The sequence below is a fragment of the Etheostoma cragini genome, chromosome 21 (genome assembly GCF_013103735.1).
Source record: "Etheostoma cragini isolate CJK2018 chromosome 21, CSU_Ecrag_1.0, whole genome shotgun sequence".
NCBI classification, from domain to species: domain Eukaryota; kingdom Metazoa; phylum Chordata; class Actinopteri; order Perciformes; family Percidae; genus Etheostoma; species Etheostoma cragini.
This window is the reverse complement of record NC_048427.1, coordinates 7192874-7214215: the sequence shown is the minus strand read 5'-3', so window position 1 is coordinate 7214215 and position 21342 is coordinate 7192874. Positions and strand designations below refer to the sequence as shown.

At 38.2% G+C, this 21342-nt stretch overlaps 2 protein-coding genes across 3 annotated transcripts; one reads left to right on the top strand and one right to left on the bottom strand.

Annotated features, from left to right (window-relative positions):
* Positions 1-3507: 3507 nt before the first annotated feature.
* On the bottom strand, positions 3508-8675 carry LOC117937113 (pyroglutamylated RF-amide peptide receptor). The gene is given in 6 exon segments (XM_034860813.1): positions 3508-3905; positions 4025-4122; positions 4425-4660; positions 5021-5082; positions 6588-6746; positions 8235-8675. Coding segments are annotated over 6 exon segments (1323 nt in total). The 5' UTR covers positions 8605-8675.
* A 1136-nt stretch (positions 8676-9811) lies between these two features.
* On the top strand, positions 9812-18769 carry tbata (thymus, brain and testes associated). Of its 2 annotated transcripts, none has more exons than XM_034860489.1 (9): positions 9812-9849; positions 11979-12197; positions 13701-13871; positions 13989-14077; positions 15623-15772; positions 16182-16263; positions 16609-16774; positions 16866-16906; positions 18134-18769. In XM_034860489.1, exons 2-9 carry the CDS (start codon positions 12005-12007, stop codon positions 18223-18225), a joined length of 984 nt encoding a protein of 327 aa, XP_034716380.1. In that variant the 5' UTR covers positions 9812-9849; positions 11979-12004; the 3' UTR covers positions 18226-18769. The 2 variants fall into 2 exon arrangements, with proteins under 2 accessions (XP_034716380.1, XP_034716379.1); XM_034860488.1 differs by lacking the exon at positions 9812-9849 and adding an exon at positions 11469-11742.
* Positions 18770-21342: the final 2573 nt, after the last annotated feature.

Genomic DNA, 21342 nt, shown 5'->3' with positions numbered 1-21342 from the left:
AAGATCCCATTTAAATTGATGCTGACAATAAAATAAACATTATAATAATAAATATTATAATAAGGCTGTGGAGATTAATTTATGCATCCAGGTAGTTGTAGATTCAACAAAGCTTTATTGTAAAAAAAAAAAAGTTTCAGTGTTCATCCAACCACCTTCATCAGTTGTTTAGTGTCCACAGGAAGTAACTCTGGTCTTAATACACAAGGCAGTCACATGAACTTATGGCATGAAGTCACATGACTGCTAAGACATAGTCCATTTGTGTTGGCAGACAAAATGGTGTCCCAGCCTCTTTAGTTGATGCCCCTCCCCCTTCTTAAGAGGTGGAGCAGGATGGTGTATCTGTAAGGGCCGTGACACACCAACCCGATAATCATCTGTCAACAGTCTTGAGAGGTCAGTGACTCAAGTCTGTTTGGTGTGTTCCGTGCCGTTGGCCTTCATTTTGGCCGGCCTGACATGCACGGTCGGAAGGCGGGAACTGTCGGCAGTCGGACTCAAATGACCAATCTGATTGGTAGAGTGCCAACCTGGAAATGACGAGCGGGATGAGCATGATTAGAGTCTCTCTCTCTCGAAAATCTTTTAAACTGCCCGTTGTCAATCTGAAATAAAGACCGATTTAGCAACTACATGGCCTTATTCTCACTTAAAATGTTTTCAGAAACACGTTTCAGTGAACTATTTCAGTAAAATATGAGTATTCTTACAGTCCGGCTTTGAATTGCTGGAGAAACCAGACCCACGTATTGGGTTTGTTCAATCAGCTGCCAGTTTTCATTTGTGGGTGACAATACAGATTAGCTCAGTATTACATCTCGTCGCTTTGGCACTTCTTTGACCAAATTGGGGAGACTGATCAGTCCGCCTTTTCTGCCACGGGTCGGTCATCTGGTTGGTGTGTTGGGGGCTTAAAGGGCCTGGGAATGGTTTTAAGAAACATGTTGTAGGCTGAATGCAAATGTCGTCTCAACCCGCCTCCCCTATTTAAAGAGGGTCGCTCCACTTTAACAAATACGGCCTCTTTGAGGGTTCTTTAAAACCAACTATCCTCTTTGTAAAGGACATAGCCATCTTGATCTTGAAAACTGTGTTGTTCTTTGTGTAGATGAGTACAGACTGCTGAGTTTTCTCCTGAGGAGTTTTTCCATCTGTGTTGAAACATGCATTGACTGAAAGGCTGTTTTCTCTCCCCAGTGTACAGATCTTTACACTCCTCCTTGCATTTGATCACATACAGAAGGTTGCTCTTTTGATTTTTTGGAAGGTTGTGTCCTTGGGGTGGACCAGACGCTGTCTCAGTGTGATCTTAGGTTTAAAATATACAGAGATGTTGTAATTCGACAACAGTCTCCTGAACTTCTCAGACAGCCCAGCCACATATGGGATAACAACATGGCTTCTTCTGAGCTTATGATTTGTTTCTCTTGTTGGTTTAGAAACTCAGGGGTTCTTGTGTGTTTTAACAAACGCCCACTCAGGATAGCGACACTGTTTCAATGCGAGTTTTACATGGTTTGGTTCTTTATCCCTGGCCTCTAGATTTGTTGGCACAGTCTCTGCCCGATGTTGCAAAGTGGGGATAACTCCCAGTTTATGCTCTAGAGGGTGGTGAGAGCGGGATGAGCATGAGTAGACTCTCTCTCTCTCTCTCTCTGTTGGTAATTGTAGTAATCTCTGAGGTAATTGGGATGCATTTGAACAATGATATACCATTGTATGACACCATGGTTTCATCCACCTCCAATGAGAGTCCGCGGACCTTATCCACAAAGTCCTTGGAAATCAGTATGTGATGATTAGTGTGTCCAACCAGTGGTGCTAATATAGTGGCCAAGTATTTAACAATATTGTACGTAGCTGAGTTAATACTGCTGACAGGGTCTGCGGGGATAGTTTTCCTCATGTAGTTTTGGTAAACCATACAGACAAGGTGTGGTATCTCTGTGATACAGACTGCTATATAGACTGCAATCTACCACTCCTTGTTTCTCAAGTGTTTGTAAGAAACTGATAACCTGTTTCTTATGTTTATTAGTGGGATCTTTCTTTAAGGTCTCATATGTGTTTCCTTGCTGTGCAGTACCAGAGCCTTTTTCTCATGTTGACTGAGATTAGGTGGTGGGGGTTTAGCATTCAAAGGAGAATGATGCCCCCAGATGAACACTAAAACATCTTGTGTTTAAATTTTTTAATCCAGTGTTTTTAAATTAAAGCTTTGTTGAAACATATTCTAGTAAGATAAATTACTCATGTAAAATGTAATATACCAACAGGATTAGGAACTCATTCTCATCAAATTGCATTCTTGCTATGAGAAAGAGCACAATCTAATGCCACTGACAGTTATCCATTGAAAACAGTTGTGCAACACAAGCCAAAAAACAAAGAAAACTGGCATTGTCATAAAGTGATCTGCATGAAAAACAATGAAAAAAAGAAAGGAATTTTTTAGACATTATGTAATTTTCAAGCAACATCTATTCAAACAACAATCTGCACAGAACAGTGTTCAGAAGCATAGCTTGTAACATTTTGTTACAAAACGTATAACAGAACATCGTACAACTTTAAAGGTACACCAAAATGATGACATTCACTTAAATCGATAGATATTAACATTACAAAAATATTCCAAAGCTCTGTGTGTGTGTGTGTGTAATCCCACATTTCCCTTGAGTGCTTTTGATTTGTTTTTCCTGTGTAAGAGGGCTGTATTCAATTAAATGTGTCATCTAAAGGACTATTTTGGTACATGTGGGAATTAATCACATTTAGTTTTTCTAATTAACTATAAAATGTCACGTTTTGTATGTCATAAGGTCTACAAATCTACAATGTTGTTTTTTTATCATCTGAAATCCCGTGAATTTTATGACGAGGTGATCTCTGATTTCCAGAAGATTTTGAAATCAGTAAAAATGTCTAAGAAGAACCTATTAAAATAACGTTTTGCAATTGAACCGGAACCAAACTGAGTTTCACGCTGACTTGATCCAATTTAGCAGTGCAATGAAAGCTGAGGCATCATTCTTTGCTACTAAAAGGCATACGGCTCTGTAAAGTTAAGTGTCCTTAGTGTCTTCCAACAGTTCTCAGAGTACCACACCACCACAGTGGTAACAGTTAGTGCTTATTTGGCATGGCACTGAACGTGCTTCCACCCGACACTAAGTGTCCTGCAGGTTTCAGAGACATCTCCACTTAAATGATTTCTCCATTCAACAAATTGGTGTGTCAGTGTCTGACTGCTGTTCCTGTCGGTTTCTAACAGTCTTCTTTATAGCAAAACTGCCTCTTTTAAGCCTTCCTTAATTTCTTTCAGCTGTTCTCCAGACCAGAATGAAAAAACACTTTTGCCTCTATCACTGCAGAGATTTGTTTCCAAGACTTTGTGGGTCTTTGAACCACAAATGTGAGAACTGAAATCCCATATGAGGCACCTGCAGCTGGTTTATCGAGGGTCGAATTCATTGGCTAAACAGCTCAATTTGGAGCGGTTTCTCATTTAACTTAAGAGGAGTTGTTTGCATGGAGCTCTGTTTGGATGGTAAAGATTTTTTCTCCTTTTATTTGCAACGAGCTCTCTCCATGCAATGAACTTGAAGGTCCTTTCTCTGCCGAGTCCCGCTTTGAGCTGTCACCTTCGTCTGATTCCAGGAAGGCTTCTCTGCTTTTGGGTTTGATGAACTGCACGTTCAGTTTGGACGCCACCACAGCGCCGCCTTGCTGGTTAGGCTTTGGGATGCAGTGAGAGAGGGTGGAGACGCAGCTCTTCTTGAAGTTCTCGTTCATGAAGGCGTAGACGATGGGATTGTTGAAGCTGTTAGAGAACCCGATGGCCTGAACAATGGCTATGATCATGTTTAGTGTGACTCCGTCATATTTGTTCTCCAGGTCATCTGGACAATAACACACAGAGTTTAAACCTCAAACTAATACGCTGCACAGACTTTAAAAACAATTTGCTCTCAAGCTATGCCAAGAAATAGTTCCAGTTTACATTTACATTCATACTTACAGTACTCAAACAGCATGTGCACTGTGTGAAATGGTGCCCAGCAAATGGTAAATAGCAGAACGATGGTGATCATCATTTTAACGGCTCTTTTTTTCTTTCTGTAAAAGGTCACAGTAGATATGTTGACTTCTTACAGCAGGGAATGAATAGGCACATCTAAGACCACAAGTCATTGCACTGTTTCATTCAAATGTGCCCTTGAGCAGTGAGTCACCCAGGAAGATATCAGGACACTGGCAGTCATGCACCTGAATGGACTACAGATATGTAGATTACACCCATTCTCCTCGTCCAACTTAACCCCATCCAGAAACGGTACATATGCAACTACTTTTAATTTCAGATCTCCCACTTCACGGACAAATTCAAAGTGTTTGTGCAATGGTTGTTTTATGCCTACCTTGAGATCTTATTGATCTCCCGGTGGTTCATGGTGTTGAGGACGGAGGAGTCGCCCACCCTCTTGCGGAGCCACAACTCAATGCCAATACGTGTGTAGAGGCAAAGCATGGCTGTCAATGGGAGCAGGAAAAGAGCCACCATGATGAAGGTGGTGTACACCTGCCTGTGAGTCAGAGAACGCCATCTCTCCTGACAACAGATGTGATAGTGATCATACAAGAAGTCGTACTTCACCTTTGAGAAAGAGGGGGAAAAAACTATTAAGCGGGATTCATAGTTCTGCATAGGATCAACACAGAGCTTTGGCCATAGCCTTCCTAAGGGGCCTGATGTTTATCCTCATGTGTTGGTGTGTGCTTCAATCTCTTTAAGAAAATAGTACGGTCGGTGCGTGCGTGCATGCATGTTGGGAGTGTGTGGTAGAGCGAGTGAGAGATTGACGACAATTAGCTTTGGAGCAAGTAGCAACTCTAGTGTCATGGTGAGTGAAACAAAGTTTCAAGGTTTCTGTCACAGTCGCAAATCTGTAGCAGGAGAAGTTGACCCTCTTCTTGATTTTATGTTTATGGAGAAGGAGAAACAGGAATAACTTACCTCTAGCTGCTGCACAAATAGCATTGGTGAACCCACTATCACAGATGCAATACAAACCAGCCCTGCAGAATACAAATCAAATAAGTAAATTATTTACAGATAAAATCTGCAGATAAAACTTAGTTTAAATACAGTTTGGTAGATGCCGCTGATATTCATGGAGAGAAACCTGTGTGTGACTAATGCCAAACTGCACCATTAAATTCCTCTTCATATTTCACAAGCTGCCAATCATGCTGAGCGTCTGTAAGGTTCCTCTGCATTTCCGCACAGCATGCTACTGATGTAAAATGTATTCCCATGATTGGACTTAAAAGTGCTCTAAGGTGTTGGGTGACGTTACTTCTTTTTGACATTTGAAGTATTTTCATACAAAACAAGTCCAGCTCGCCCCTCCCTCCCTCCTCATCCCGTCCCCTCCCCCTCCCTTCTGTGCTTCCGCACACTAACCCTGCCACCCCCACCCTCAAATCCTTTTTGTCGGTTATTGGCTGGAACACTGGGACACTGTTTGTATATGCTTTATGGTGTACAGTTTATTTTTGCTGCCGTTTGTGGAGCCTGGGCTGTCTATAGAGTGCGTGTTTTTCTTACAGTGTGTTCTGGGGACAGGCAGCTCGCGAAGAGTGAGCAGATGTTTGCTGTGTGTGACAAAAAAATGTTGTAGCCTAAAACATGCGTGACATCGCTTAGAGCACATTTAATTTCAATGCTTTTGTTCATTATTGACCTGAAATATCAGCACATACTAACCTTGTGTGATATCTGACTATTCATACATAAAGAGGTTTTGACTCCTGAGGAAACACTGAGTGTTGTGAAGTTTCCTAAGAACAATTTGATATTGTTCTTTTAACTTGAGCCTGAATCATATCTGAGACACATTATTGAATTGCGATAAATTGGCCCTTCTTTTTTCTTTACTATCCAAAATGATAATAAAGTAAAACCTATATTTCTCTTTGCATATTTGTCAAAGTAAATTGTATACCTTCTGTATGATAAGCCAATATCAGCCATTAATATTAATTTGCTGATATATCAGTCGGGCTCTACCTTTTAAGGCTCGTGATATACTATTTGCTTTTTCTCAATGTGCATGTGGCATAAGTGACATTGTTCATACCTTCACCAAATCATCCTGAAGTTATCAAAAGGAATATGCTCCTTTAGAGTTTCTAATTTTGCAGAATATAACATGACATACATGTTTCAATAGTTGAAGCTGTAACTACATTTTTTTGGTGAAATCACAGCAGAGAGAGAGAAAGCTGCAGCAGGGATTTCAATTTATGTCACTTGTTGTAATTATTGCTTTGATTTGATTTCACAGAAAGAAACCGTTAATCGCATCTGCACAACACTCAGAAGAAACACAGAACATGTGAGGCAGCTATCATGCACATGTGAACTTGCTCAAAGCAATTAAACCAGCGGCTTTACCCGATGGTTATTTAATTTTTATACATCAGTGCAGATGTTGTTTATTACTTAATATGTGTTTACTTTAACACACAAACACATCAGCCAATTAAAGAATAAGGAGCTACTCTTGCAAACAACATACCAAGCATCTTATGTGCTCTCTTGGACGAGTACTGCCTCCTCATTTTCAGCGGGAAGACAATGCCCTGGTATCTCTCAATGGCTATACAGGTCATCGTGAGAATACTTGTCACGATGGCTGTGGTCTGCACAAAGGGGACCGTCTTGCAAACCAGAACTCCTGCAAGAAGAACAGAGGGTTGAATCAATGAGGTACTGAGAAACAGCAGAATGCATTTCTATGAAACGGAGCCAAGCCCTCACCCTTTTTTCTTTTGTTTTTATCTTCTTATGTTTTTTTTTCTTCTTATTTACATGATAAAACGCCCATCTCTGATTACCCTCAAACACATATTTCACAGCTAATAAAGCACAGAGGTCAAACCCAGGAATAAATTAGCACTGTAACAGATTCACTGTGAACTAATTGTGACCACATTATAATAGGATCCCATGCTTTGAGCTCGCCTGCTATTGCTATGATACACATTTCAATAAAGACTCCTTGTTGGCATCTTGGTCACAATGTTCTGAACTGTTAGATATGATGAAATCTACTTGCAATGATATTCCATCTGTGAAGCTGAGGTAAACTATGTGTCGATACAGCTCTATTAGAAGCTGAAGAAGAGTTCTTGTATATAGTCACGCGCCCATTAAAAGCCTCTAAATGTCCTGCAATGCCGTAATTTACAACAGCAACGATGCATTTGACTGTAATGTGACAGCAACTTAAATTAGAGAATCAGAAAGTCGTATCAACACCTCAGTGTTGTTTTTATTTTGCAGAAGTATTGCATAACCTTGAATTAAGTGTATATTTGCAAAGTATTCTGCAAAGTATGAGCATCAGAAACTTAGCTTATGGCAACACTTCTTCATTCAGGTGTTGCCAAGTTTCTCTTGGCTGGATGCTAAGCTAGAAAGTGGAATGTGCAAACACAAAACAAAACAGCCTTTAATATTCCAATGCCTCAAAAGTGCCTGTGGCACTCATCAATACATGTATTCATCTGTGTAGAAGCCCTTTAATATGTGCTATTTCTTTGAAAATATCTCCCACAACACTGCCTCTCATCACCTCAAGTAACAGCACAGTTGTGTGACTCAAACACATAAATGGTCTGTTTTTGGACAGAGCCTACTAAATCCTAAAAAGATCCTAAAAGCCTCAACCTGTAACTTCCAGGTAGCCTCCTGCTGCAGCTTCATTTCTTGAAAGGGATCTAGATTCTGTGTGTTTTCTGACAACCTGACAACCTGTGTTAGAGCGAGTCCACTGCTGTAGTAATACTTGGCTACTTTAAGTCGCAGTTAAACGATTGTGCTTCATAACTTAGTCTGAGTAAATGACGGACTTCTTTCTGTTTTATAGCGTGCATTATTAGTATGTAGCCTATAGTTTGAAAATCCCGATGCATTTAGCAGTTAATGCATTTTAGATATTGTACAATGCAACATCTACATTTCATGTTCTTATTTTCCACTATTAATTAAGTTGAAGTCGGATTTTACAAAAGCAAATAACAAGATAGAGGTTTGAATGCACCCTACTTACTTGCCTTAATTTCTAAAAACAAAATTTCAAATCAGAGATAGTACTTCTTATTAGTGACATGGTGTTAAAAGGTAGACTATTAAATAAGCCTATACGTTTTTAAAAACTCACCGCCGAACCATTCAGACGAGATGTTCTGCAGCAAAGTGAAAGGAATGCAGAAGAAAGTGATGAGCAGGTCGCTGACCGCCAAATAGCAAATAAAAATATCTGTCGCCGTATGGATCGCGCGCTTCTTTACAACTATGTAGATGACCAAACTATTTCCAGCCAGAGCCAGGACGAAAATAAGAATATACACTATGACGAAGGTGGTCTTGGCGCTGTACGGTAACTCGGGGATGTAGATGAGCGGCTGGATTTTGTAAGTGTTGATGAACTCCTGGCGGCTCAGGTTGTAGTACTGGAGCATCTCCTGTAACACTTCAGGAGTTATCTTGGCGGACCCTTGCCCTGAGTAATCTGGAGAAACTGCTGCCATGCCGACACGCGTCCTCAAACCCGACACCACTTGCTTTCAAGCAGATTAGAAGATCGTTCACACTTCAGAGCTGAAAGCTTCTCTTTAACCCACAAGTCCGTCCAGCTGGCGCGCGCTGCCTCCACCATCCATCAGCTGATACGCTGCTGCAGCTGCAGCCCAGCGGGCACCTTGACGTCAATTTGACATCAACAAATAGTCAAGATTTTGACAGCCATGTATGACTATACATGAATATGCATAATTTCACTTAGAGGCCCAACAAAGGTATCAAAGCTGATATGTTTTTTTTTCTGGTCCCTACATCTCAGGGCACTATCATTAACATTAAATCGACGTTGATTTAATGTTAGGAAGTAAGACGTGAAATAGATGTAACATTTATGTCAAAACAATGTTTGTTCAAATGTCTGAAAAAAATATATTTATCATAGCCTACTCATTGTAAATCAACGCGACTCATTTTTTTGCATGTTTTATTTATGTAAATTCTAGCAAGTTTACATTTAGTCCACGTTTAAAATAACAGCAGACACTATAATTGCATATACTGTACATTTAATCTGATCTCATCATGATGATTTTTTAAATAATCATCATGGACTACAAGATGACTACAAAATGACGACACCCTGCCTATATCGCACGGAAAATTAGCAGATCTGCCTAACAGCTTTCACACCCAATATCTGCTTGAGTGCGAGTGATCTTCGAAACTTTCACTAAACATTGTTTACTTCCAAATCCTTGGTAAGTAATCAGTTTGCTATTGATGTTATTATGTTATTACACAATCTTATATCAGAGCTGCCAACTTTTCCGAAAACCTTGGAGTGAGATTTGGGTCTATGGTGACCAGGTCAAAGTCACAGAGATAGAGAAGCACAATAGTAACCCAACGTTTCCCAGTACCTGCCTCTCCCCTGGTACTGGCACAAACATCTGGACCAGTCACAGCTGGCCTGGCAACCCAATGGCATATTTTGTTTCCAGATTTTGTGTTGTGATATATAATTTTTAGTATTACACAGTGAATGTTTCTGCTAGAACTATTTCTACCCATTTCGACATCAATTTATGCTGGAAACAATTGTTGGGGAAGTTAATCTCTTTAAATGTGCATGTGGCACTTATTCATGTGAATCATACGTTAATTCACTTAATTTCATAAAAATGTTAACAACTTTGTGCATGTCAAAATCTAACTGGACAGGCAAATACACAAATATCTTGACAGATAGCAAGGTTAGTCATGAGCGAGACCAACTGTGGTCGTCTTGACTATGCTCTGATGCAGAGTGGAGAACTCCCCCGGTTGATAGGGCAGAGGTTGATTGTGGTAGATGAGAGGCAGCTGGAACCCTTACATTCATGTGCAATCTCATGATTGTATATGAATGTATGCTTCATTTGAGGACATGCAGTATTAAGTAAACATACTCCTACATGTCAAATTTATCTTGGACAATGTGTAATGTACGCAACACATTTTTAGTGATGTGTACATTTTGGTAATAAACAACATTGATGAGTACAGATTTTAACATGTACAGTGGGGCTCGAGAGTTTGGGCACCCCAGGTAAATTGTTTTATTAATGTTCACGAAGAAGCCAAGAAAAAATGGAAAAATCTCCAAAAGGCATCAAAAGATGACAAAAAGTTAGATTTTATTTACATCATTTACACTTTCAAAATAACAGAAAACAAAATAATGGCGTCTGCGAAAGTTTGGGCACCCTGCAGAGTTAATACCTTGTACCCCCCCACACATTGACAGTGGATGTAAACCATGTCCTGTTTAGACTTCTAATATTATACCCCCCCCCCACCCCCCCCACCCCCGCTACTTTGCAGGCGCACAAGTTACTAGTGGGTGGACACATGTCTTTGGTTTGGGAGAGCTGGGTTCGTTTCCCATTGTGTTACATCATCCAATGTGTCCCTAGTTGCTCCAGAGGTGTGTGACCTCTTACGTAGCAATTGTAAGTCCCGTTGATAAAAGTGTCAGCTAAATGACATGTAAAGTAATAATGTAACGTGCAGCGAAAAGAAAGAATGAAGGACATTTTTTTCATTATTACAAAGTCAAATTGTGAATACAGGTTGTAATAGAGACAGCACAAATATTTCTTAACAAATAATTCCCCACTGGTTGCCAGCCAACCTCGCCGTGACAACAAGACTCCAGGGAGTAACGCCTCTGTGCTGTTTTTACATTTGTGTTTGTGCATGCATTAGGCAAATGATATATAACTGGTTGTAGTTTTTTTCTATCTTACAGTAGTTCTTGCTGATTAGCTGCTGATTCATGTATATAATTTTCATTAGGAATGAAACACAACGTACCACCAGCAGTCCGATTATTTTCCTCATGTATGGATGCTCAACCACAGGGGTCGATGTAACATTTAATGTGATATTAAGAGAAGATCCTGCTCATCGGCAGCCTATTGTTAAAGTTCAGAGGCCAAAACGTGCAGATAATTTCCTAGTGGATGTGGAAAAGTTCTTGCCCCATATCTATGTGTATTTGCATTTGTATTTGGTTATTGTGGATGGCATACACAATAACCAGTTTTGATCATAATTATAGCTAATAATAATATATATTATTATAATTGTTAATAATTAGATACATTGTGTACGTATCAATCACAAACTATGTTGTTACCTCAAAAAAGTCAGGTCTTCCTTCTGAACTGAAGTATCTACTGAGTTTTTAGATACAGTACAAGCAAGACAGCAGTATCCTTAGCAGATTTATCATCAGATTCTGTGCACATTTACGTTAATGTTCAAATTTAAATGCCACATAGATGCTGAAGCAAACCGGTAAATTAAAACATATTGTGGTGAGGCATAAAATGTCTAACTCACAACAATAATGTGGACTTTAATTAATTTCATTTTGAACTTTTCAACACAGAAAACTACATTAAACATGACTTGATTATGTTCTTTATTCTTAATTAAGTAGCATATAATAGTTCAATTCTAGCAGCTTGAAAATGGACCGGAATGCCAATCACTTGCTGTGCACAGATGGCATTGTTTCTTGTTTAATTCACGTTTCTTAGCAACAAAGGCAACACAGCGCATTGAGGACCAAAGGTTTGAGCTGCATGATGCTTTCAGAGGTAAAGTGGTTCTTCAAAATTATTTTCTATCTAAAATTATTTCTTCTTGGTATACCACAAAACGTTTCTTGGTCAAATGCAAAATGCAAAGTTATTTTCTGGAGTAAATCAAATGTGGTTGCTCTCTGTCTTGCTCCTTGTTAGATTTTAGTTTTTAACATTTGTAGTCACAACATTGCAATCAATAGAGCCTGTCGATATGTTGCATCACTTCAGTTTTTCTTAAACTACTTCAGATTTAAACACACTGCCATTCCAAGATATGTCGATGGCACAGAGTCCAGACTCCCGTAGAACGACAGGAGACAGTAGCCACTGTCAAACGAATCAGGTGCCATTTACCCCTGAATTCACCAAGATGCTGACGAAAAGCAGTCCGCGCTTTGGTGCCTTAAGTCATCACTCATTCTTCTCCCGGCACAACCCTCATCCACACAGGGTGAAACATATTCAAGGTCAGCGTGCAACAGAATTTCCTTTATGTAATTGATAAGTTTTACAGCAAGTTCATTTGAAAGTTGATTCATGCCTTGGCATATGCTTCCCTAAAATTACAGTAAATAAATGTTTTCTTATGCACCTATGCAGTACAGTTGTCAATAGGTATTTTTTAAAGTTAGCAGATCACTCTTTTCCAATCTTAAAATCAGATGGATGGCATTTTATTGGAGCTGTGTTTAGCACTTAGTGGGAGCTTTCAGTTTGGTGTCATAGCACTCTTGGATGGAGCAATTCATATTTTATCAACTTAGACCATCTATTACTATACGTCATATATTACTGCTCTATAATGTGGTTTAATTGTGTTTTTTATGGCATTCCTTCTGACACCTACAAGTAATCTTTGTTTCCCTTTAGATATTGTTATTAAAGCTGTACTAATCCATAACTTATTGAACCAGATGGTTGGTTTTACAAAACCATCTGAAAAGCTGTTGCTCTTCTTTCAATTTCCAGTTTTAATATAACTAATGTTATTGTAGGATCTACAGTAACCTCTTTAATATGCCCTATTGTTGTTTCGAATGAACAGTTGCCTCTCTGTCTCATCACCACAAATGCCTGTACAAAGTTTCACAGCAATCCATCTAATAGTTGAGATATTTGAGTAACAAATAATGTCAACCCGCTGGTGACGCTAGTGAAAACATCAACGTTAGTATTGTCTCAGAACTGAATGACTGTATACATTTTGCACTAATCTCTTAGGGAGATGTTTCGATAATTAATTGGTGGCACTAGAGAAAAAGTCTGGCGATCAAACTTAGTAGGATTTGACCTCTGGGGTCCAGCAGATAGACATTGCCATCCAGCCGCGCTGCTAGAGTGGCGAAAAATTCGGATACACTACCTGCCCAGCACCAACTAGCTGACAGACAAAGTTAGTAAGTAGCTGGTCAAGAGAGATGAGCATTTAGCAGCGGATGAGACCTATTTCTCTCTGGAGATAAGGTAGTAATGTGTTTACAGTTAGTTGCACTTCCCACAAGAATGTTTTTGTTGTTGTCATTTTTAGATTTTCAATGAGAAAACTCTTACCACCTGCAAGTTCCAATGGAACTAATTGAAGTACGGTCTCTACCTACCACCTTTTTTAACAAGCTGTCTACTTGACATATCTAATTACATTTAATGCAGTAATTTATCTTGTCTTAATAACACAGTGCATTCCTGCCTAATATTTCCCTTTCAAGTCACATAGAGTACACTGCAAATCAAATATGCCATAAGCAGCTGTATGGCCACATGCAATAGTAATATGGTGAGCTACATGAAAGAGAAAACTGCAGAAAAATTGGTTTCATCCCTGAGGTTCTTATGACGTTGTCACCTTTAATCTCAGCAGGATATTTGCCAGCTCAATTTTATCAAGGCATGTCCTTTGATTGTGTCATGCTTCTGAAGCACTCTACTTCGTGTGTTTGTGTATGTGTGTGTGTTATTTCCCTTTCTAATAGGACTCAATGGTAGGCCTGTGTGCATGGTGAGGGATGATTGGTTTGTGACCTCTTCCTTATTTCCTCATCCACTTCTCAAGAGCCACGTCCTCAAGAAGGCAACTGATCCATCTTTTGCTTTTCCGTTTGCTCAGAATCTTTATGGAGTCAGTAGTAACAAAAACAAATCAGGTATGTTTACAGTCACACACAGCGCCACATGATGAAAACTCTGCCATCAAAGAATTCAATTAAGCTTCAGAATAACAGGAGTAATTTATTTTCACATATATATTTTATATTTCACAGCCCAATTTTCAGAGGCCTGGAGAGATGAACTTAAAGATCTCGCTGCAAAAGTCAGTTTGTCTTCTCTAACAGAAAAGGGCAAAAAAGAGGTACTTGTAAAGCTGTAATCTGAAGTCTTTCTTCTTTATGTTCATTTGTATAGGGACACGTTTGCCATACACCATAGCATTTATAGCCTAAGATAATTTGCAATGCACGCCCTAGATGGACCTAATTCTTATTTTTAATTACAATAAAGCACCATAAAACAGGAGCCCCAGCTTGTTCATGACTACATGACTGCTCCGTCTTTGAAAACTTTTCCAATGAAGTTTAGAATGGAGTCAAACAGGATCAATTTAAAGTTCAGTAGGTAATGAATCCCCCAGGTTGATCACCCCAACAGAAAAAAACAGTTTTTTATATTGAGGATTAACGTAAGGGCATCCTACAATTCCTGTTGGATGCTTCACGCGATACAGAACTCAAACCTCTAAGAGGAACTGCTAGATCACTGAGTACCTGAGGAGCCTGGCTTTGTGGGCATTTATATGACACCACAATACTGCACTAAGGGCAACCTGTTGGTTAATTTACATTTTAGCATACATTTAGCATATTTTTTAACCAGTTGCACATTTTGTTTTCCCATCCTGTAGATATTTAAATATTTGTTCTCATGTTTTTTTCTTATATTTTATTCCTATTACTATTATTATTATTATAACTTTATGTATACTGTATGTATGTAGACTTATGTACGTGTGCTGCTGTAACATCATAATTTCACTTTTTTTTATCAATAAATATCTATCTATATACAAGTCTAATATTAGCAAACTCTATAAAATTATCCAAATTTAACATATTTATTTTCTTAAGAACATGACAATGATGAGATCTCTAATTGGCTTCCTGTTCAACATGTTACTTGCTGGATTGTATGTCATCATCAGAGGCTTTGTTATTGTAGGTGCTGCTTGTGACCAAAAGGTAACACAATAACTTAGATGTAAAAAAAAACAGCAATGCGCAAATGAAACTATTTTACAGCATGAAATAGAAGATAAGAGAGACATGACTTCTGAAGCTATGCTTCTATTGACTGTAAATGATCCAACAGCTAGGGGGAAACAGACAGGGTTGTTCTACCAGGTACATATGACTGTATCATCTGCATACATCTGAAGACCTGCTTCCGGACCACAAAATTGCAGCAAGTCATTTATACAAGCTAAAAATAATTGAACCAAGAACAGAGCCCTATGGGACTCCTCTCTTAGTCTTTAAAAAAGATTACTTCCCAATATTAATAACACATTGCTCACGGTTGGATGGATAAGATTTAAATCTAAGTAAAGTTTTACGTAAAGTTACAGTAAATTTAGAAAGTTTATGAAGCATGTCCAGGGTTACTCAATTGCACTGTACACTTACACCTTTGGCAACTGTTTAGGTTGCATTATAATTCTAATCAATAAAGATTGCACATTATCCAGAGCCTTACAGGTAGTAGTGGTAGACACAACTAGGTCAAAAACAATTATAAACCTGAGTATTTACAAACTGCATGCATTTGTCCCATATTTATACTGGTACATATTTTTAAGTATCCTTTTTGTACTGAGGAGCATGATTTTGTCAATGTATTCCAGGACCAGCCTGAAGAAGAATTTGTCCGCCGAAAGACCCAATATTCAGCTGAAACAGGGAGAATCGTCCCTCCATCCTCCAACTCTTACCAACGCAGATCTCATTCTCAGCGCCTGATGTATCCTCAGTCCTTCCATGATCAAGAACTAATGGTGAAAAACTCCTCCCCTGATGTTGACCTCTGTCAGCAGGGTAGTTTGGGATTTAAATGGGGCACAGCCATGTAATACTTTACTCCTAGACTTACTTAGAGAATATCCTTCCCCGTGTTTGAAACCACGGCCATTCTGTGTTTTAGCTATGAGGATGTGGATCCTGTGGATCCAATGTCCTGCCACTGCTAGGGGCCATATTAGATTGTAGGAGTAAACAACCTATATCTGTATGGTTTAGAGGATTAGCAGCTTTTGCCAAAGGTTGTTAGAAAGCTGTGGAAGCACAGCTCCGTTACCAGGCGTATTGATAAATTCAATATATATATATATACACACACATACAGTATATGTACATTTAAGTTGTTTTTAAGCTAATGGTGTGATAATCCTACTTCTCTCTTGTCAGGTGTTTGAGCTACTTTGTCAGATCCTGCAGACAGATTCCCTGTCTACAGTCCAGCAGTGGCTTCTGCTTGCAGGCCAAAGAGGTAAAAAGAAAATTTCATTCCACACAGTGATTTATTTTATCCTCATTCATCCCCTCCATGGCTGGAAATAGTATACTCCAAACTGCACACCTCCAGTTTGTGAAGTTTGCACTTACAATCAGTTATTAGATAAACAAAATTTATGTTTAAATCCTGCTACTGAAAATCATGTAAAATGTTTATAAAAATGATCAATGTCTTTTTACATTTACATTACATTTCATTTCTATTCATCATTTAACACAGTTATTTAAATTAACCTCTGACAGAGCGTATAATTGCTCTGCTGATAAGAAGAATCAATGAACTCTTGTCCTGGTATTATGTGTTGTGATGTACCCCCAGAGAAAGACCTGGTGATGGGGATGATCAAGCAAGCTCTGGACGGTGTTGACTTCTCGGGCCATCATCAGCAGAACCTCCAGCAGCTCCAGGCTTTTGCTCCTGGTGCATCTCCGTCTGTATATGGTACATCGTTCGACCAGTCGTGGAGAAAACCACAAAGAATGAGGTCAAAATAATCTCTCACATTTTTATCTGGTTCTTGTGTTCAAGAATGTGTCGAGCTCAGCGTGTTTAACATTGTTTATTCCCTTCCACAGCTCATACAAAGGAAACCAAGCTTTCAGCGACGAAAAACCAGGTAAATAAATAGTGCACAACTTCATTCTTAGTGTTTTATAGGCTATACCAACACTGCTACAGTTTCATTTTTAAACTTAAACAAAAACACAACAGTTTTAAGCTCTGTAACAGAACTTATCTCCTTCCATACTAACAAGCTAAAAACACACATCAAATAACCATTCACATATAATGGGCTTGTGTGTGCCCATATACGCAGGAAGCAGAGTGTATACTCTGAAGATGTGGTCATGTGTTTTTTAGGCTAAAACAAAAAAACAAAAAGTGCAGATATCTCTTAACAGTTTTCATGGCCTCACCCAGAACTGGCACTCCCCATAAGGCTGAAATGGCCGGTGGATGCTTGAATTGGTGGGAGAACCATGTAGTATGGACGCTAGGCATAAATATAACAGAAAATAATCATTAAATTAAAACAAAGTAGTGTGGATGTGGCCTTAGTTTGTTTGTTATTGTAGCAGAGGTATTTTTTCCTTCTTTCTCTTCTGCTTGCTGGAGACTTTTTAATGCAGGTGTCCTCCCATAAGCCTTCACATTTCACCACTATCAGAGTTTATGCGTGTCCTTGGATTAAAGACAGCTCTTTCCCTATGATATATTAGGCTATATATCAACAGCAGTCTGTTTGATGGCACAGCAGGAGGTCCCTGAAGTCATTAAAGTCCTATTTTGAATTTTGGCTTTCTTCCTCAAGCAAATTTATCCAGTGTGTCCTTTTTACTAAGGCTGTAGAATCTAATTATTTTTTTGAATGAATTACAATAAGCTCTTAGATGCTTTTTTAAATGTAGTTTTGACATATAAATTCTGTTTTGCCAATTGTTGTACATTTTGTATTTTATGAATGTCAATAGGTAGGCCTATTAAAGGAATCCAGAACATTAACAGTAAACATTTTTATTAAATAGAACAGATGGACTTATTGTATATGAAGCTGTTGTAAGATTTTACTTCAGTGCTTATGAATTTAGTGTAATATTTTTAGGAATATATGAAGAGGAATATGTATATTTATTATTGCAAGAAAGAATAATTTTAGTTTCACTGTTCTCATTTTAATATCACGTGGATGTTTTGTCTGAAAATGTCTTTTAAGTTTTATGTGGACCCCAGGAAGAGTAGCTGATGTTCTGCTTCAGCTAATGGGGATCCTAATAAAGTAAATAAAATTGAAAAGTGAAAATTACTGCCTTTGTGTGACTCTGACTTGACTTTTCTTTTGCAGAGAAAATTGGAGATGCAGAGGTCCTTGAAGTGCACCCAAGAGCTCAGAATAATCTTGAAGATCAGCCACAGCAGCACACTAAGAGTGCATAGACTTCCCTGGTTTTAATCACAATATTCACTGTAGTATGATATCCTAATTAGAAATGATTGGTTTCATTGTGCATTGGTCCCTTGATAGATGATAGACAAGGTTCCCTTTAGCATCTTTGCTTTTTAGATGTTTCTTAGAAACAAGCCAATTTAACAGGACTTCAATAGGCGGGGTAGTGTAACATGATACTCTGCATGGTGTTTCATACTTGTATTGTTTTGAAACCGAGAAAAGCAGAGTGACAAGTTTAACAACCTTCAGGGAAATAAAACTTGTATGCTGATAGTTATGTTCATATGGTTTAATCTGGGCAAAAGATAATTTAGGATTTTAGGTTACCAAAGTTAAAAGTGCTTAAATCAGTTCCCCGCGTACAGAGTGGCTCTAGGGATTGCAACGTTGTTCTGTTGCTCCATCACTTTGGACCCGACCACAATATCTGTCGAGACATTTGTGATTCTTAGATGATGAATCCTGATGATATTGGTGACGTTTGTCAAACAGCACTATAGAGTTCTACATTTGTGGTTTTGAGTAAAATGTCTTGACTATTTGATGCATGAGTCATGAAACTCATGTAAATACAGGTATTCATGTTCTGGTAAAACTTTCAATTTGTCCAATACTTTATAACCAAATGATTGCAATAGAAACATAAGTCTTATTAGCCTTAGCTCTTGCTATAATTAGCTAATGTTATCATGCTAGAACGCTAACTAACTTGGGGATAAACAAACTTTAACATAACCAACACTGCCCTGTTCAGCGTGTAACGTTAGCTTGCCAGCTCGGAGGTTGTTTGTGAGGTTGTTGTAAAAGGGCAAAGCTGTTTGCTAGATGTCCGGCTTGATAAGCTTAACCTGCAGTATACTTTCTTAAATCCAGACTAGCATTGTCATGTTAACATTTAGCTGAAGCCCACCTGTCCTCAAGCACAGGCTCACAGTCTTTTTTTAACACCAGACATGGTGACTTTAGACCTAGAGGTTTTTATTTCTCATATAAGACACAATGTGTTCAAATACTTTCACCCTGGTCCGAGAAAATCAACTTAATTCTTAAATTGCAATATATTTAGTTACAAAGGGACACATCAGATACCAACTGTTGTTGTTAGCAGTGTAGTAACTCTCCCTTAATAACTGCATACAAATCACCAGCAGACCAGATTGGCTTCTTTCCTTTAAAAAGAGTTGATAACACTAGAGCTTGAGCATACTTACTGAGGGCATACTTATGAATTCAAGGATGGTGTTTGTCTGAGAAATGGTAAATAAAAGATAAATAATGCAAGCCCCATTCCAGCATCGTTCTGTATGATAGATATGCTATTTTTTATTCTCTCTTTGGCTCCTCAGTTTAGTAGCAAATCTACAGTATAATCTTAGTCCATCACATAGCAGATTTGGTTGGATTTAGCTAAACATTATCAAGATTAAGCTGACTTAATCAGCTAACAGAATGAAATGTCAATATATAAGGTGATATACAAAACTGACTCAGACTGTCATGTTTCTGGTATTTACATCAATAAATGTAAATGCTACAAACAGAATGCAAGTGCGATAGTTGGAAAAAGCTTCCAAACAAAGTGAGCAACCTCCCAAACCATGAACCACTTTAAGATTAATAGACCAGTCAAATCACCACAAGAGGTACAAGAGGACATTAGCAGCTCTGTTGAGCCCATAACATATAAATATATATGTATATATATATATATATATATATATATATATATATATATATATATATATGTTATGTTAAATATATATTATATTTAACATAACATGTTAAATATAATATAAGGATTTAACTTGAGAATATGGGTGTCTAAAAAAACTCAAGAAAGAGTTGTCCAAGAGCCAAGGACCACTTGTGCATGTTGAAGCATGTTTAAAGTTGGCTGCACATTTGGAAAAGCCAGTGAAATACTGGGAGAATAAAGTGTGGTCAGATGAGAGCAAAATTGAACTGTTTGGATGCTATAATACACACCAGATTTGGAGGAGAAATGGCACTGCACATCCCCCTAAAAGCAACGTACCAACAGTGGTCTGGGGCTGCTTTTCAGCAAATGGTACTGGGAAACTCCACCTAATTGAAGGAAGGATGAATGGGCAAATTTACCGAGACATTATTGACAAAAATGTGCTGCCATCTACCAGGATGATGAAGATGAAACAAGGGTGCACATTTTCAGCAAGACAATGATCCTAGACACACAGCCAAGGAAACTCTCAATTGGTTTCAAAGAAAGAAAAGAAAATTTCTAGAACGGCCCAGCCAATCACCTGAAATAAGTCCCATTGAAAATCTATGGCAAGAACTGAAGATCAAGATTCATAGAAGAGGCCCACGGAACCTTCAAAACTTGAAGACTGTTTTTGTTGAAGAATGGGCCAAAATCCCACCAGAGCAACACAGGAGGCGTCTTAAAGCTGTCATTACCAAAAAAGGCTTTTGTACAAAGTATTAAATAAATATCAGTAAGTCTGCACACATTGTGGTCAGAGAGTCTTTAATAAAACTACTGTTCAACTGAATTTAACTGCAGAACAGATACACATACTATACGATGACTTGTTTGGACATACTTTCTTGATATACTATAATGTCAACATACTGTGCTATGACTTTTTTAAACATACTATGCTATGACTTTTTATTCAATTTTTTCAACATACTATACTTTAACTTTTTATCATTTTTTTAACATACTATACTATGACTTTTATCACTTTTATTGACCTACTTTACTATGACTTTTTTACAACTTTTTCGACATAATGTACTATGACATTTTTCAGCATGCAATGCTACAACTTTTTAATGCCAATTTATGACATATGTGATTACTGTTTTAAACTTTCTTTATTTAAGTGTATGGTGGCTTACAGGTTTGCAATGTGCCATGAAGTTAAAAGAGTGTGCTTCATTTCCTGGTTCAATCCCCAGTCCTTGCTGTGCTTTTCTTTACAAAGTTTGCATGTTCTTTTAGACTTTCTTTGCCATAATAAACCATGTGTTTTTCAACATACTATTCTGTGACTATTTTTGAAATACTATTGTATATATCGTTTTTTTTAATCACTTTTTGCAACACACAATGACTT

Excerpts from the sequence above, each read along its gene's own strand:
- tbata (XM_034860489.1), top strand. The coding sequence starts at position 12,005 with ATGTCGATGGCACAGAGTCCAGACTCCCGTAGAACGACAGGAGACAGT. Across the intron at positions 13,872-13,988 it reads TAGTAACAAAAACAAATCAG|CCCAATTTTCAGAGGCCTGG; the intron begins GTATGTTTACAG and ends TATATTTCACAG. Across the intron at positions 16,907-18,133 it reads TTTCAGCGACGAAAAACCAG|AGAAAATTGGAGATGCAGAG; the intron begins GTAAATAAATAG and ends TTTCTTTTGCAG.